Source organism: Hemibagrus wyckioides, linkage group LG03 (genome assembly GCF_019097595.1).
Source record: "Hemibagrus wyckioides isolate EC202008001 linkage group LG03, SWU_Hwy_1.0, whole genome shotgun sequence".
Taxonomy (NCBI): Eukaryota; Metazoa; Chordata; class Actinopteri; order Siluriformes; family Bagridae; genus Hemibagrus; species Hemibagrus wyckioides.
This window is the reverse complement of record NC_080712.1, coordinates 9,123,994-9,141,013: the sequence shown is the minus strand read 5'-3', so window position 1 is coordinate 9,141,013 and position 17,020 is coordinate 9,123,994. Positions and strand designations below refer to the sequence as shown.

The window sequence follows — 17,020 nt, the reverse complement described above, 5'->3', positions numbered from 1 at the left end:
GGCGAAACAAACAATCCTTTAACAATTCTTTGGTAAAGTAATTTAAAGTAATTGATTTACACTGTTCTCTTTGTGTTTGGTGAGTAATTCCATTTTAGAATTCATGTGAGGTCGTAGCTATTTTTGTTTTTAATTTTTAACATTAAATTTTTGTTTCTTACACTTAAAATATTTTTATTATTTAAAAACCCATTAAACCGTAAACTTTTTTTTTTTTTTTTTTCTCGTTTCAGAAGTGTGTCGTTAAATTATACTGCAAACAAAGTAAGTCTGGTCTGACCAGATAATCCAGCTCAGACAAAGGAACTGTTTTTGCAGTTTGATGAAATCATTTAAATTCCTCATTCTTTGTATTTGAAGAATGCTGGAGTGCAAAGTAAAAGGTAAAACTAGAGATCCTTTACTAAATAAAATTTTTTAATGCCCTTAGAATGTGTGGGGCACAATATTGCCAAGAATAACGTGGTGTTTCTCTTTTATTGTGCCTTTCGAAGAGATATGTTGTGTTGTTGTTGTTCAATAAAATTTGCTTAATAAATATTATATTTGTTGTTAAATACAACATTTAGAGCCAATCATGTTGTCGCATGTCTGTAGAGGTGGTGGATGCAATTGCAGCCTTTTATCAAATTCCTTCGAATGTCCATTGATTAGCATTTTGCCGTAACCTTCTAATACTGTATCACATCGTTCCACACTGTACATCTGTACTCTGTAAACTTTCCTCAATGCATTAAAGCGGGATTTAGAACGACGATAGCCTAAGCCTAAGCTCATTATTATTATTATTATTATTATTATTATTATTATTATTATTATTATTATTATTATTATTATTATTATTATTATTATTCTCTCTCAGAGCAGCATGGGAAAAATAAGATGCCATGTTTTGGCCATATAAAGTGTTGTGAATAGCGTTGCATTTGTAAAGGGTGGAGTATATATGACCATGCAAACTCTGAAAACACAGGACTCAAACCTCTAGTCTGGAGGTATAAGGCATATGTGCATTTTTTATGTCACATAAGAAAACATGATTAGAAATGTAATGCTGACCCGCATTCTCACTTGTGGATCTGATTGTGGAGCCCATTCTTTTCATTGGGCAGGATTCACACGAAACAGGAGCCTTTATTTTAGTATGTGGTAAAACCTGAAATAGAGCTGATCTTAATTTGTTATATGAGACACCCTAGATTTTTTTCCCCTACTAAAAAAGTCTAAAATCCACGTCTCACAAATGAAATATGTTTTGTGCAGAAATTGATGAGCAGAGCAATTTAAATTTAATCAGCTGTTTCTGGACAGAAAGAAGAAATGCAATATTAATACTGTATTACTAAATGTATTTAATTAATTTAAGAAATACTTTATAACTTACTAGACTAACATGTCTGCAGATATTCCGTGTGGATATTTGCAAAAGTCCACCTGGATGCTGTTTATATACATAAGGGAGTGACACATAGCTTTGTCTGGATCAGGTGGTGGTGTGGTTGAATTACTCCTAATGATTAAAGTTTATACACTTCTCTCAGGTTGGTGAGTAATTAGTGTTTGGTGTGTAATTAGGGATTACTAGGACTTAATTAAAAACAAAAAACATCATCAGTGCACAATGTGAAATCGTTTACCTTTTTTTTTCCAACCAAAATTATTTCTTTACACTGTTCTCTCACTAAGTGTATGGTGAGTAATTAATGGGTTTTAGTGAGACACTATTTGATGGTGGTATTTTTTTCCAGTAGGTGGCGCTATGGCTGTACTAAACAGCTTCTCTTACACCAAGTAGGGCAAGGTTGTTATATAAGCAGTCCATACAGGAGCTCCTCCTCATTCTTTATTTAGTTAGTTGCTGGTTTCAGGCGAGTTTCCTTTGGTACATCTCTTTTAATCTCACATAAGGTTTTTTTTAATAAATATTTTTATTTTTTTTTATATAGTCTAGTTTATGTAGTCCATTAGCCAAGTTTAGCCTAAATGTTAGAATTCCTGTGAGGTAGTAGCTATTTTTTATTTTTAACATTTGATTTTTGTTCCTCACAATATTAAAATATTTTTAATATTTAAAAAAAAACCCATCATTCTTCTTTCAGGAGTCTCTCGCTAACTTAGACTTCAGCTAAAGTAAGTGGAGTCTGAGCAGATAATCCAGCTCGGACAAAATAATTGTTTTTATGTTTTGATGAACACATTTAACTTCCTCATTCTTCGTGTTTGAAGAGCACGAAGATAGAAAATGTCCGAGGGTGGAGCGCAAAGTAAAAGGTAAAACTGCAGATCCTTTACTGAGTATTTTTTAATGAATGTGTGAGGTGTTTCTCTTTTTCTCTAATTGTGCCTCTCTAACTGGCGATATGTTATTTGTTGTTGTTGTTGTTGTTGTTGATGTTTTTAAATAAAATTTAATCAAAACATATTATCATATTTGAGTTAACAGTGTTAATATACAGCATTTAGAGCCAATCATGTTGTCAAAGGTCTGTAGAGGTGGTGGATGCAATTGTAGTTTTTCATTCAATTCTTTTCACTTTAAAGCAGTTTCACCCTCTGTGAGAAGCTATAGTGTAACTAAACAGCTGATTTCACCTTGAATAAATATTTACAAGTACAGCTGCTACCAGTTGTCATATTAAACCTGATCTCTGTAGATGTTGTATTTTTACTGACATTATCCTCTCTGGTCAAATAAACAATTAAATCACTTTTGAAATCAGATGCTTTTATTAGACTCGTATATTATATGCTTTTGATTGCCAGTAAAACTGATCCAACAATGGAGTATGAGATGAACCACAAGAGGAGAGGATTGGCACTAATTTTCAACCATGAAAAGTTTCAGTCTTGTCCGAAGCGCCGTGGAACAAATATAGACAGAGACAACCTCACAAAAAGGTTCACACTCACTAACCTTTTCCTCTGTGTAAATAAACATTTCAAATGTACTGTAAGTCTTAGATAAATTATATCCTGAGAGCAAACAATGTCTTTTCTGAGGGGACAAATACCTCAGTTATTTTCTAATGAATATTTGAAATGATGGATCTAGGCTTTAAAGATTAAAACTACCAAAATAAATTGTGAACATTTTGCTCTATCAGATTTCAAGCCTTAGGATTTGAAGTGAAGGTAAACAATAACAAAACTATGAAGGAGGTGCTCATGGAAATACGAAAAGGTACAACCCTCCTGAACTTCTACATGTTTCTGAGAACTGGCTTAATTACTATAAATTCTGTAGAATCAACATTATTTGCTTTTACCCATCCACAGCTGCAGAGATGGACCACGCAGATGCCGACTGCTTTGTTTGCATTTTCCTGACTCATGGGACAGAAGGGCATATATATGCCTCTGATGATATGTTTAAGATTAAGGAAATAACAGATCCCTTCAGAGGAGATAAGTGCAAGAGCCTTGTAGGGAAGCCCAAGATCTTCATCTTCCAGGTGACTCTAAAGTCATTTCAACTGTACCAGCATTCATTTCATTACATATGCAGGAAACTCTACAGATATATGTGCTGTAATTTGCATATGCATATGATAACCAGTGAATGAACTCGAATCATATTTCAAACAAATATAGTTCCAAACAAATTTTCATAAAACCAAACATCTGTGTTTCTGTGAATGAAGGCATGTGCTGGTGAGAAATATGAAGATGCTGTGACCGGCATGGTGGGAGGGGATATTGTTGATGATGAGGAAAATGTGGAGGAAGCAGCTAACATCTACACCATCCCAGCAGGGGCAGATTTCCTCATGTGTTACTCTGCAGCAGAAGGTATGTATGGAAAAAAAACACAAACAAAACAAAAATAAATGATTCTGGCTCTTTTCAGTAAGTCAAATCTTTTGACTCAGCTCACCTATAAAAATTCATTACTTTTGCTTGAACTCCTCCATCTTTATAAAAGAATATACGAAATATTGCATATTACATATCAAATGTTTTATGAAGGCTCAGAATAATGAAGAACCAAATAAAGAACCAAAGGTTTTTAGGGTAGTTGCTCCTATAACATCTATCTAGCTCAGTTTATTTATATACGTAGCCCTGTTTATAACTTATTGATCATTATAGATCCAGTGGCTGATCATATTTCAATGTTTTTTTCTGAATAGGATTCTACTCTTTTCGTGATATCTGGTCTGGAACGTTGTACATTCAGGATTTATGTGAAACGCTGGAACAGCATGGCTCAAGCAAGGAGTTCACTGAGCTCCTAACACTGGTCAACCAGAAGGTTTCCCGACGCAGTGTCAACCTGGGATATGGAAAAATGGGCAAAAAACAGATGCCTTGCTTCACCTCCATGCTGACTAAAAAACTATACTTTAGGTGTAATAAATAGTAAACAGTAGCACTCAGACCCAGTGCATTCACGGTTACTACAAAACTATTCTGGACGGTACTATTCAGCATTGCTTGTTTTTTAATATTTTGCAAGGAAAATCAAGTGTGTGTAAGGTTACTGGTTTGATCTTGAGCTTGGGTCATTGTGTTCATGTGTCTGTGTACTCCAGGTTGTTTGGTTTTCTTTCACTGCCCAAAAACATTCAGTTCAGTGAAATGGCTACTCTAACATGCCTATAGGTATGGATAAGCATGTGAATGCGTATGCACATTGTGTCTTGTGATGCACCAGTGTCCCATCCAGGGTGAATTCTCCACTGTTTCCAGGATAGACTAAGGATTCATGCTGACCCTGACCATGATTGTCATGTCCGGCTGCCCCTGCCCCATGCTCAGGTCAGGAAAATCATATTTTCGTGAACATTCTGTGTAGCATGAAAACGAGTTGACCACGCATTTAAACCACGCATTTTCTCTCAGCAATGACAAGCAGACTCTGGATGCTAGTTTAATGTTAGACTCAATATGATCATAACTCAGTTAGGGTACATGGAGAGATATGATTGAATGGATAGATGGACGACAATGTTCTTTATATTTTTTTTGTGAGATTGTGTGCCAATCTTGCATCCTGTGTACCAAATAACCAGTGTATCTATTATCAATTTCCCATCATTTTGGATTACAGAAGTAAGGATTGCAGATGGTTATTCCTACCCTGCTATAATACAGTGTTGGAGGCATAAAAATGATTTACTTTAGGTATTTGTGCTGCACAGAAAATTAGCACAGGAATGTAAATATTTTAATTTGTTCATTAACTAAGGGTGGTTGTTTATGCATGGAAGACAATTATTATTGTAATGATCAACATTTTCATATAATTACATATTAATGTTGCTGATGTCTATCTGCACCTGATATTACACAATAGTTCTGTAACACACAGTTCATAAAAGTTTTCTGCTTTTTCTATTCTAAACCCCTGCGCTTTGGTGGATGTGTCTCTGACAGACGTCCTGTACAACAAGTGATTCATTTTACATTTTCAGGTACTGCGGTCAGTTTAAAATAAAAGTTTGTTTAACAGTGGAAACTGTGTCTCACATTATTTCAATTTTATTCACACACAAAACATTAATGGTGAACATTTTTGACTTTATAAAATGATTCTCTCAAGTCTTGGTGATCGGCCCCTATTAAACAATAAAGAAAGTAAGACATCTTTTTTATGTACATGGTTTAGTAGCCTACTATTCTTTTTGACAGAATTTATTATAATCAACTTCATTATTTCCTGGATTTTGTATAACCATGGTCCCTAAATGTATGTAAATGCAGGAAATGGGATAAACACCCCCACCCCCCCTTAAACCAAAGTTACACCCTTGACAATGACCAACAAAGACAGGAACACAGGGATCTAGGGATAAACATTAAGGTTAATGGGAAACAGGTGAGATAACAGGAAAGAAAACAATAAAAAAGATGTGGCACACATTGTCCAGCTGTTCCAGACAATGATAAAACAGTTACTAAAATGACAGAATGAATGTACAGTATCTTCATGAGATCTGTGAATGCAACAGTAAAAGTGATGTGCAAATACAAAAATAATAATAATAACAGCTCTACTGAGCTTCAATAGATGTCTTATTTAGAACCTATCTCATTTTCATTTTCATAGTGCAAAGGTTTCTTAGCTTAGGGTTTGCATTGCATACACACACACACACACACACACACTATAGAACATGAGCTGGAATTCCCAAAGTAGAAACAACAGAATAAATAGTCATCAGATCTTTGGAGTTAGAAGAGTACATTAATTGTTCTCCTTTCTGTACTGTAGAAGTCACATCATTAATTATTTATTATGAAAGTTACACCAAAGCTCAAAGCTCTTTCGAAATCCAGAGTGAAGTGAAATGAAGTAAACATCTTTTAATGTGCCTCTTTCCAGATTTCACTCTCATTCTTTATTTACTGTCTGATGTAACACCAGTATTTTCTATAATTTATATTTATTTTAATTTTTTTAATTATTTATTATTTAATAATCCTAAATGATTATAACTTTGCACATAATACTAGTGCTTTTTTGTCTCCAACAAAACATATTCTCGTGTTAGTACACCTGCTGCATGTGTGTATACTGTATCCTTCCGATTTATTCCATTAATGTGGAAATTCAGTAAGTCTATTCATTTTAGGTATGAGATACAAAAATACACTGATCAGGCATAACATTATGAACAATGAGAGGTGAAGTGAATAACACTGATGATCTCCTCATCATAGCTCCTGTTAGTGGGTGGGATATATTAGGCAGCAAGTGAACATTTTGTCCTCAAAGTTGATGTGTTAGAAGCAGGAAAAATGGACAAGCGTAAGGATTTGAGCGAGTTTGACGAAGGGCCAAACTGTGATGGCTGTACAACTGGATCAGAGCATCTCCACAACTGCAGCTCTTGTGGGGTGTTCCCGGTCTGCAGTGGTCAGTATCTATCAAAAGTGGTCCAAGGAAGGAACAATGGTGAACCGGCAACAGGGTCATGGGCGGCCAAGGCTCACTGATGCACATGGGGAGTGAAGGCTGACCCGTGTGATCCGATCCAACAGACGAGTTACTGTTGCTCAAATTTGCTGAAGAAGTTAATGCTGGTTCTGATAGAAAGGTGACAGAATACACAGTGCATGACGGATCAGGGCTGTTTTGGCAGCAAAAGAGGGACCAACACAATATTAGACAGGTAGTCTTAATGTTATGCCTGGTCGGTGTACTGTCGACTACTTACTTAACGAGGAAGTTGATTTAACTGATTATAATGATGTTATAAATGTAATCACTGCTTATACTGAACTGCTTGCCTTAGAATTATTCACAGGTCATTATTAGTTTTCAGACATTAAATACATACAGTAAGTGGTTTGAATATCTGATCTGTATTGTTTTTTAAGTTTGTTAGTGACCTGTGACGTCTGTGTTTAGTACCATTCAATGTATTGCTTTGTGTTTAAACTCTGAATTGTTTTTATTTCGACACGGTTTGCTCTGCATGAGTTGGTGAGTAATTTGTGAGAGTAGCTTTCAGGGGGCGGGGCCTACAGTAGATAAATCCTATGTGGTAAGGTTACTCATTTGCTTAGTGGCAGGTAACAGGTAAGTTTTCATGCCTTTCATTCCTTTCTGTATTAGTCTTCTCTTAATCATATCATCTCAGAGAGTTGCCACTGGTTCTGCTGGCTTATTATTCAATAATAAATCATCAAAATTTTGTCAAGATTGTATTTAGTTTTGTGTTTATTTAGTTTAAATTTTAATGTCCTTTAAATGTTAGGACACAAAACCCTGCTTTTCCATGATAATACAGGTTTTTTTTTTTTGCCACTCAAAGAAATATTTATTTCTCCATAAAACAGACTTGTTTCAAAAGTGTACTGCTATAATAATAAGTAGCTACAGTAGGTGGAGTCTGAATGCCATTTCGGCCGACATTTTTGCATTTGTTTCCTTATCCTTTGTGTGTGAAGGATGTGAAGAGACAAAATGTCTGGGGCATGCCTGAAACCTAAAAGGTAAAACGACTGATCATTTGTTTTAAAGTAGTTTTTAATGCAGATTTAAAATAGTTTTAAAATATATGTATGTAAAATATATATCAAAATATATGACTCCAATATATAAGTCTAAGTAAGCTACTGCATTAGATTATTGTACAGAGCATTCCAAGTGTTCATTTATGCTCATATTTTATTAATCTCTTTATATTTTACTATATCTGTTTTTGTGATTTTTTTTTAAAGTCACATATAATTCCATCTTAACTCTGAAAAAAAAAACAAACATCTTAAACATTATACTTTACTTGGTTTGTTCCCTACAGTGAAATTAGCAGTTACCTTGAAGTCTGCATCAGGCTAGTTTGTAGCTTTTGTTACACAAGATGGCTAAGAGCATGTGGACATCTCATCAATACATCCATATGCTGTTGTATGCTTTATCACTAGCCCAAACCTTTTCCAGCATGACAATGCCTGAGTATAAAGTGAGCTCCATGCAAACAAAACATGGTTTGATAAGGTTGGCTGTCCTGCACAATGCCCTACCGTCTGCCATAACTCTCTAATGCTCTCACGCATAAACTGGCACAAACCCTCACACTCACGTTCTGAAATCTGTCAGAAAGCCTTCCTGGAAGGCTTTGAATGGAGGAATGGAATGGAGGCTGTCATAGTAGCGAAGAGGGGAACAACTCCATATTAATGTGGTTTCGGAATGGAATATTCCAGAATCACATAGGGTGTAGTACTCAGGTGTCCACATACTTTTGTACATAAACGCTGTATTCACATATGTAGTCTTGTATTTAAAAAGTATATTATGTGATTTTATTTGCCAGAAAAAATGATTCACCCATGGAGTACAAGATGAACCACAAGAACCGAGGCAAGGCAATTATCTTCAACCAGGAAAACTTTAAAGGAGATTCTAATAAACGTCTTGGCACAAATAAAGATAGAGACAACCTCAGAGAAAGGTTTGTCTTTTTTGTCTATCTATCCATCCATCCATCCATCCATCCTTCCATCCATATACCTACAGGACACCTGAAAGATTCCCCTAAAATTCCACCTGCTTCACCAGTCACATGCCTTTGCCAGTCATACATGCCCGTGCCATAAGGTGGTATGCTTCTGATCAGAGAGAGAGAGAGAGAGAGAGAGAGAGACAGAGAGAGAGAGAGAGAGAGAGAGAGAGACAGAGAGAGAGAGACAGAGAGACAGATTTTTCTGTTTTCTGTGTGTTCATACCCTCTCTATGTGTCCTGTAAGTCATGTAAATTGGGTGTCCAGGCTGCCCCCCCCCCCAAAAAAAATACTATGGCATTAAATGAAACATGAAACTACAAAAAATTACAGTCATTTTACAACTTTTTCCTACTTTCATTTAAGTTTTCAGGCCTTAGGATTTGAAGTAAACGATTACAATGACAAATCTAAGAAGGAGGTGCTACACGAATTACATAAAGGTTTGACCATCTCACTTTAACATGTTACTAAACACTGATAAAAATGTAATGCAAAAATGTGTCAGCCTTCAACCTAAATAATAATATTTGACCACAGCTGCAAACACGGACCACACAGATGACGACTGCTTTGTCTGCATTTTTCTGACTCATGGGGATGAAGGGCAAATTTCTGCCTACGATGATATGATCAGCATTAAGGAAATCTCAGATTTCTTCAGAGGAGATCAGTGCAAGAGTCTTATAGGGAAGCCCAAGATCTTCATCTTTCAGGTGACTCTAACATCATTTAGCAACACCACTTTAATACAGTACAGTAAACCAATCAAAATCAGTCAAACACATCGGTCATTTAATTCCATGTGAAGGAAACTACAGACATAACAACACAGACAGAGATGCTGTAATTTTGTTAGAAATATAATTATCTGTGATTCTCTGAAAATGAAGGCATGTACTGGTAAAAAAAAAAAAAATGAAGATCCTGTGACCGGCATAATCAAATTCCAAACAAATATAGTTCCAAACAAATTTTCATAAAACCAAACATCTGTGTTTTTGTGAATGAAGGCATGTGCTGGTAAGAAGTATGAAGATCCTGTGACCGGCATGGTAGGAGGGGATAATGATGATAAGGACGAGGTGGAGGAAGCAGCTAACATCTACACCATTCCAGCAGGGGCAGATTTCCTCATGTGTTACTCTTCAGCAGTGGGTGAGTATGAAAGAGACAAAAGGAAAATGTGAAACTCCTGTGAAGTTTATTTACTATATCAAGCTTATGCGACTGCACCAGGTTAATGTCTCTTAACCAAAGTGGTGGTGGTCAATTTCCATTTATAACTCTTATGTAAAGGTGAAAAAGGTATTATTTGACTTGCAGGGCTAAGCCCACTGTCTTTCATGCATTAAAACAATTAGTAGAAGATTTCATTTTCGGTATGAATGATACAAAATGTGCCCTAAACAAGCCCTCTGCAGTATATTGACACAGTCGATTGATACTGTTTTATTTTTAAATCAGTATGTGGCTTGTTACCTACCTATTTGTCATCCATGATATCTATAAAATATGAATATCTTCACTAAAACTGACTCTTTCTCGTTCCTGGTGTTAGGTCTGAGCTGGGAGAAAAAAGGTCTTTGCCTTAAATGCCTTATCAAACTTACTGCACTCCCTTAACTTATGGAATTTATGGCACTTATAAATAACTTTTTTGGACAGTTGTTTCTGTCATATTTGATTTTTATTTTTTATTTTTTTTTATTTTTAATTTTATTTGATTTTTTTTAATTTAGCTTTCTTATTTACCCAACATCTTTTTTAATATGTTAATTGTTGCTGCCTTCTTGGACAGGTCACTGTTCTAAAAGTGATTTAATCTCAACGAGTTTTTATCCTGGTTAAATAAAGTTTCAAGACTCCTTAGCTGGGACTATTTGGACACTGATTTTCATGTCTTCTTTAATAGGATTCTATTCCATTCGCAATCCCCAACTGGGATCATACTATATTCAGGACTTATGTGAAACACTGCAACAGCATGGATCAACTCTGGAGTTCACCGAGCTCCTGACGCTGGTCAACCTGAAGGTTTCTCAACGTGACATGTACCCAGAAGATGGAGAGAAAAAAAAACAGATGCCCTGTTTCACATCTATGCTGACTAAAAAACTCTATTTTACCAAGAAATAGTAACTAACCAATTCCCAGTAGTACATTACTACTACTACTTACTTGCTAATAAACAATGACAGTGAGTAAATTTAATCTGTAGGTGTGTCTTTTCTTCCACAATTAATCATCATCATCTTCTTAATCCTCATGAACTGATGCCTAAAAATAACTCCAGGATTCAGGCACTGAACTGGTTATTAGAAATGATAACAAATAGAAAAAATGGCAGTGGAAACAATTGCCATAATAGTTGCTTAGCTTAAACAGATATCTAAGTGATTAAAGCACTGTGGTTAGAGAGTTGATTTATACTCACATTATGTTTGACTTATGCAAATCTGCCAATTCAAATATTATTTCATAATAGGCATGTCAAGGAAATCATTAATGAATATTGTTCAAACAGTTCAGGATTAGAGCACTCTTGTTTATTCTGCATAGCTGTCTTTCATTATAACTTGTGGGAAAACGTCTGAGATTAAACACACATACACTCGTCAGGCATAACATTATGACCACCTGCCTAATATAGAGTTGGTCCCCCTTTTGCTGCCAAAACAGCCCTGACCTGTCGAGGCATGGACTCCCCTAGATCCCTGAAGGTGTGCTGTGGTATCTGGCACCAAGATGTTAGCAGCAGATCCTTTAAGTCTTGTAAACTTTCAGGACTTAAAGGATACTTTTGATAGATACTGACCACTGCAGACCGGGAACACCCCACAAGAGCTGCAGTTTTTGAGATGCTCTGATCCAGTCATCTAGTCATCACAATTTGGCTCACTCAAATCCTTACACTTGCCCATTTTTCCTGCTTCTAACACATCAACTTTAAAGACAAAATGTTCACTTGCTGCCTAATATATCCCACCCACTAACAGGTGCCATGAGGAGGAAATAATCAGTGTTATTCACTTCACCTCTCAGTGCTCATAATGTTATGCCTGATCGTGTACTCACAATAACAACTGGAAAAAAACAGGAAATGAAGATAATTAATAAACACGGTAGTCAGATAACCCTGAATGTCAAACAAACTATGAAACCGTGAATATAGAGCATCATGTGGTGCAAGTGTAGATGTCTTTAATGCACATGATAGCAAATAATTCAAAATACAACGCAAGGTCGAAATTTTAAAACATTTAGGAGGTAGGGTGATCAGCAAAATGGCATAGACAGACAAGAGAAAAATATGGAAGTTGCTAAACAGAACAAAAGTCAAAACATGGGATCAAAATAAACTATGGCAAACAGAAAACAGGAAACACTTGGTACACAGTGATCACGAGGATACATCACTGATACTTCGCAAACAAACATGCAGACACAAGACATGAATCAAAAAAACGCACGTGCCGTGGTAAAAATACGCAGAGAGCAAAGCATAACATAAAACGGAAAATACCTGGATTCCCAGTGGCAGCAGAGATCAGTACTTATGAGTTATAAGTGAAAAAATAAAACTAATAATAATAAAAAAACACTTTGCATCATCTACATTACATTGTAGAAGTAGCATCTTCATCACTTACAGCATTGAAAAGAACAATTCAGAGCTCAACATGTTTCAGCTCAAGTAAAATATGCAATGTCCAACAATGTATTCTGTCAAACAATGGCTATGTTAAACAAATTCAACAGAAATACGCACATTTAAAAACTGAGACTATGTGAAATGTGAGACTATGCCATCACACAAATTCAACAACAAAAGCTTACTTTTGTAAGAAACAAACACACAGAAAACAGAATTGGAAATAGGAGTGCTGATGGGAACTAACATGACTTATGTGATCAGTGGGACATTTGACATTGTCATGTGACATCCTGGGGCCAGTTTTGGTATGACAGAGACTTTATATCAATATGTAAAAGCTACATATGACCATGATCACTTTTTTCCAGACTATAGTCCCATCACACAAAAGCATGTGTGCAGATAACAATCATTTTTACTTACTCAAACCAATCAGGCATAACATTATGAGAACTGAGAGGTGAAGTGAATAACACTGATGATCTCATCATGGCACCTGTTAGTGGGTGGGATATATTAGGTAGCTAGTGAACATTTTGTCCTCAAAGTTGATGTGTTAGAAGCAGGAAAAATGGGCAAGAGCAATGATTTGAAAGTTAGACAAAGGGCCAAATTGTGATGGCTAGACGACTGGATCAGAGCATCTCCACAACTGCAGCTCTTGTGGGGTGTTCCCGGTCTGCGGTGGTCATTATCCATCAAGAGTATCATTTAAGTCCTGTAAGTCCTTTAAGTCCTGTAAGTTGCAAGGTGAGGTTTCTATTGGTCTTAGTGCCAGATACCACAGCATACCTTCAGGGATCTACTGGAGTCCATGCCTTGATGGGGTCAGGGCTGTTTTGGCAGCAAAAGGGGGACCAAAACAATATTAGGCAGGTGGTCATAATGTTTTGGCTCATCAGTGTATTTACAGTCCTTGTTGTTGGTATCCCTGACCAAGCAAGTCATTCACACTAAATGAAAAAGTCATCAAAATCTAATGATGGACATTGAAAAGCATTTTGGTCGGAAAACACTTTTGTGTTGGATTACAGCAGCATTTCAGTGGGAGTTTATTAGCATGTAGACTCTATGCACACATAGTTTTTTATTTGTGATGAATCTCCATACACCAACTGGTAGTCTGTTTGCTGATGAATGGCACTGAGTCAGTATTTAGAGATAAGGCATGACATTCAGGCCAAATACCACATTAAAAGAATTTGCGGCCACACCTAAAGCCTCATGGTGAAGATGTGCAATGATATGAAGCCAGAATTATTTGTTTTTGTATTCAATTACTATTTTTTTTACTATCAATTACTATACTTGTTAACAGTTGCTTATAATGTTTAAATTCTACATGTGCACAAGTGTGACACATTTTCTTTATATATATTTTACTTTACTGTAAAATCTATGTTAGAAACATGTAATTTTAGTGGTGGTAGCTCAAGTGGTTAAGGCTCTGGGTCGTTGACTGGATGATCGGGGTTCAAGCCCCAGCACCACCAAGCTGCCACCGTTGGGCCCTTGAGCATGGCCCCCACAACAATTTGAATAGTTGTTTTCATCTGGACAGTTGGATTTGTTATTGTATTGGGTGTGCCTGTGAGGTCAACTTCCAGCTCTGTAACCTGCTTTCGCAAGTGTTCTGGCACCAGAATTATCTCTTTAACAGTCTAGATCAAGACCAAACCCTGAAACCTGGAGGTGCATAGATCATAAATCAACAAGCTAAAATAAACAACAAATTGAAAATGAAAGGACAAGCGAGAAGTTAATATTAACCGTAACAACCTGCTGAATCATTGTTTCCTGAAAGTGGACTGTTTCAGATAAACAATCCAACAAACAAAGCTGAGGTTGCCACATTCTGGTTAAGACATCGAAAGCAGACGGCAGCATCACACAAAAGAAATGTGTTATTACTAAATAGTTTTGTAGCAACAAAAAATTGAATTTTTGGGAATTGGTAAAATAAATAAATAAATAAATAAATAAATAACTTGGAAAGTCAGTTCTGTACCTGCTTCAAATAGATTTTTTTCTCCTCACAAAGTGAAGAAAAGTGTGCATCATTAACATGTGAAAAAAAATGTACCTTTATCATCTGTTCAATTCAACTCTCTTTCTATAGCTCTTTTAACAATGGACATTGCCTCAAAGCAGCTAAACAGGACATAAGAAACAAATAACAGTGCAAAATGTCCTAGATGTTAGACAAAAAACTAGTGAGCAAGCCTGTGCTTGCTCAAGGCGACTGTGGCAAGGAAAAACTCCTTAGATGGTAAGAGGAAGAAACCTTAAGAGGAACCAGACTCAAAAGGGAACCTCATCCTTATTTGGGTGACACCAGAGAGTGTGATTATAAATTATTCTAAACACTGATCATCTATTGGTAAGCGAGCAATGCAGTCAGTGAAATATCCCCACATGTTTGAGTGAGTATGAATGATGTTTATCATAAAAGCATTCACCATATAAGGAAAAGAAGGACCTCTGCTGAGCAAAAACTGCAAATACAATGACATGGTCAAAGCATTATAAAGCTTCATACTTTGTTATTCTACATACTCTGATACTTTAACTAAAACTGCTTGAGGTCCAGTAAATGAACCCTTCTTGCCAGCTGAGGTCTGGACAATTATATACCTTAAAACATGAACTGATGCTTTTTGCCAGACTAAACAAATGAGTGTAAACAACATCTTTTTTGGACACGATATAACAGATAAAAGGAACAATTTCTTTTGAAACTTTTTTGCTGAACAATCACAATTAATGATGCAAACCTCATTGGGTCAAACAAAACAAAACACAGAAATCTCACATCACATTTTATCTTTACATGTATTGTCTCTACTTAACTAAATGTACATGTATTTAATGCTGAACACTGCTCTCTTCTGTGTTCCACATTGCATTGGAGATCATCAGCAATATCATTCAGAAAAACAAACAGGCAAAAATAAAGTGCCAGTGTTGGAAAAATGAAACAGTGCAATAAATCCTTAATCTGTTAATTTGTACTGTTTCTTTAAGTCCATAACAACTCACTTAAAATTAAAGAAAATTGCCTGTTAGGCTGAACCAAGTTAAACTTAAAGGTGAAAGCATAAAACTTCTGCAAAACTGCATACGTTTTCTGATTGAGAACTTCGGTGGGAGAAATTGGCTCTGGCCATTCCAGCTATCACTTTGAATCTTGGGAGGAATGGGGTCAGTGCAATCCTCAAACTGGAATGTAAATGTTCATTGGTCATTCTTGACCTGTTTTTTCTTTTAATAATGTTGAGAATGCTGACTCACAGCTATATGTTGAACCTAACATGCTCAAGGTGTGTAGTGCCACTTTCCTAAGTCCTAAGTGACCTCCGGCACGGTCATTCATCTCGGAAACCTCGGTTTTCAGCGTCAACTTTCCTTATTTTTGAGAATGCCATTGTTTCTCACTCAAAGTTGAAAGTTTCATCTGGTTTCGCACGGCTCTCTGCTCTAGTGCATGTCTGAAGTGAACGTAGGGACAGTGAGCATGGTAACTATAGTAGCAACCCATGGCGCTCTACTGAGCTGTACATTTTATTAGAAAATAGTGTTTGCCATATATTTATTTCATTACATGAAAAGGATTTGCGGTCCGGATGGACACATCTCGTGGTCCGGATTCGGAGCGGAGACCGCCAGTTGGCGACCCCTGTTTTAGATGAAGCACTATTTAATAATCATTTTATGATTAGATGAATATTATATTGATTAAAGTTGATAATAAGAAATGCTTCAGTGAACACCTTGTGGAATCCATGCTCTCAAGAATCGAGGCTGTTTTGTTTGGTGTTCCGAAAAAGTTGCTTTTGAGTGTCATGTCTAGATTCATGACACGTAGTCAGATTCACTTTGATATGCTTTGCTCATAAACCTATGAAAGTTCAAGGTCTTTTTAGCTCCAAAGTGAATGACAGAGTTTCCTGAAAAAGGCTGTAATTTTGTTTCTTTTAGTTATTCTTACTTGCTGTCTGATATTAGCCTGATATTGATTGTTGTAACACTACAAAGTATGGACCGCTTAAACAGGATGAATATTTATGTAAGGCACTGTACTTACAAGTTAGACATTGGTGTTAGTGGTGTTTTGTTCATGAACGAATCAGTGTATTTGAACGAATCTTTAAAGTGAAGAATTGTTCTCATTCACTTGCATGTAAGGTCTCATAACTTTTGTACACTTAAGTCCTGCTTATGTAAAACACATGACTGCTTTGCCAGAGTGCTGGATGTGAAGGAGCAGGTCATTGGTTGGACGCATTGAAGGTAATATGCCAACATATTCAGGCCAAATACCACAATAAAGTTCCACTTAATTTATCTTATCTACATTAGTGGACTGATGTGTCAGCTTCTGAAGAATATGCGGACACACCTATCGCCTCA

At 36.2% G+C, this 17,020-nt stretch overlaps 2 protein-coding genes across 5 annotated transcripts; both read left to right on the top strand.

The window, feature by feature from the left end:
* The first annotated feature begins 1,866 nt into the window (after positions 1 to 1,866).
* Positions 1,867 to 5,458, top strand: LOC131351342 (caspase-6-like). Of its 4 annotated transcripts, XM_058386745.1 has the most exons (8): positions 1,917 to 2,002; positions 2,100 to 2,130; positions 2,227 to 2,271; positions 2,764 to 2,898; positions 3,105 to 3,181; positions 3,277 to 3,452; positions 3,642 to 3,789; positions 4,131 to 5,458. In XM_058386745.1, exons 3-8 carry the CDS (start codon positions 2,243 to 2,245, stop codon positions 4,358 to 4,360), a joined length of 795 nt encoding a protein of 264 aa, XP_058242728.1. In that variant the 5' UTR covers positions 1,917 to 2,002; positions 2,100 to 2,130; positions 2,227 to 2,242; the 3' UTR covers positions 4,361 to 5,458. The 4 variants fall into 4 exon arrangements, with proteins under 4 accessions (XP_058242726.1, XP_058242725.1, XP_058242727.1 ...); XM_058386743.1 differs by lacking the exon at positions 1,917 to 2,002 and adding an exon at positions 1,867 to 1,882 and having other exon boundaries at positions 2,100 to 2,271; XM_058386742.1 differs by having other exon boundaries at positions 1,888 to 2,002; positions 2,100 to 2,271.
* Positions 5,459 to 7,769: 2,311 nt separating this feature from the next.
* LOC131346510 (caspase-6-like) lies at positions 7,770 to 11,147 on the top strand. The gene is made up of 6 exons (XM_058379969.1): positions 7,770 to 7,941; positions 8,766 to 8,903; positions 9,319 to 9,395; positions 9,493 to 9,668; positions 9,966 to 10,110; positions 10,868 to 11,147. Exons 1-6 carry the CDS (start codon positions 7,913 to 7,915, stop codon positions 11,089 to 11,091), a joined length of 789 nt encoding a protein of 262 aa, XP_058235952.1. The 5' UTR covers positions 7,770 to 7,912; the 3' UTR covers positions 11,092 to 11,147.
* Positions 11,148 to 17,020: the final 5,873 nt, after the last annotated feature.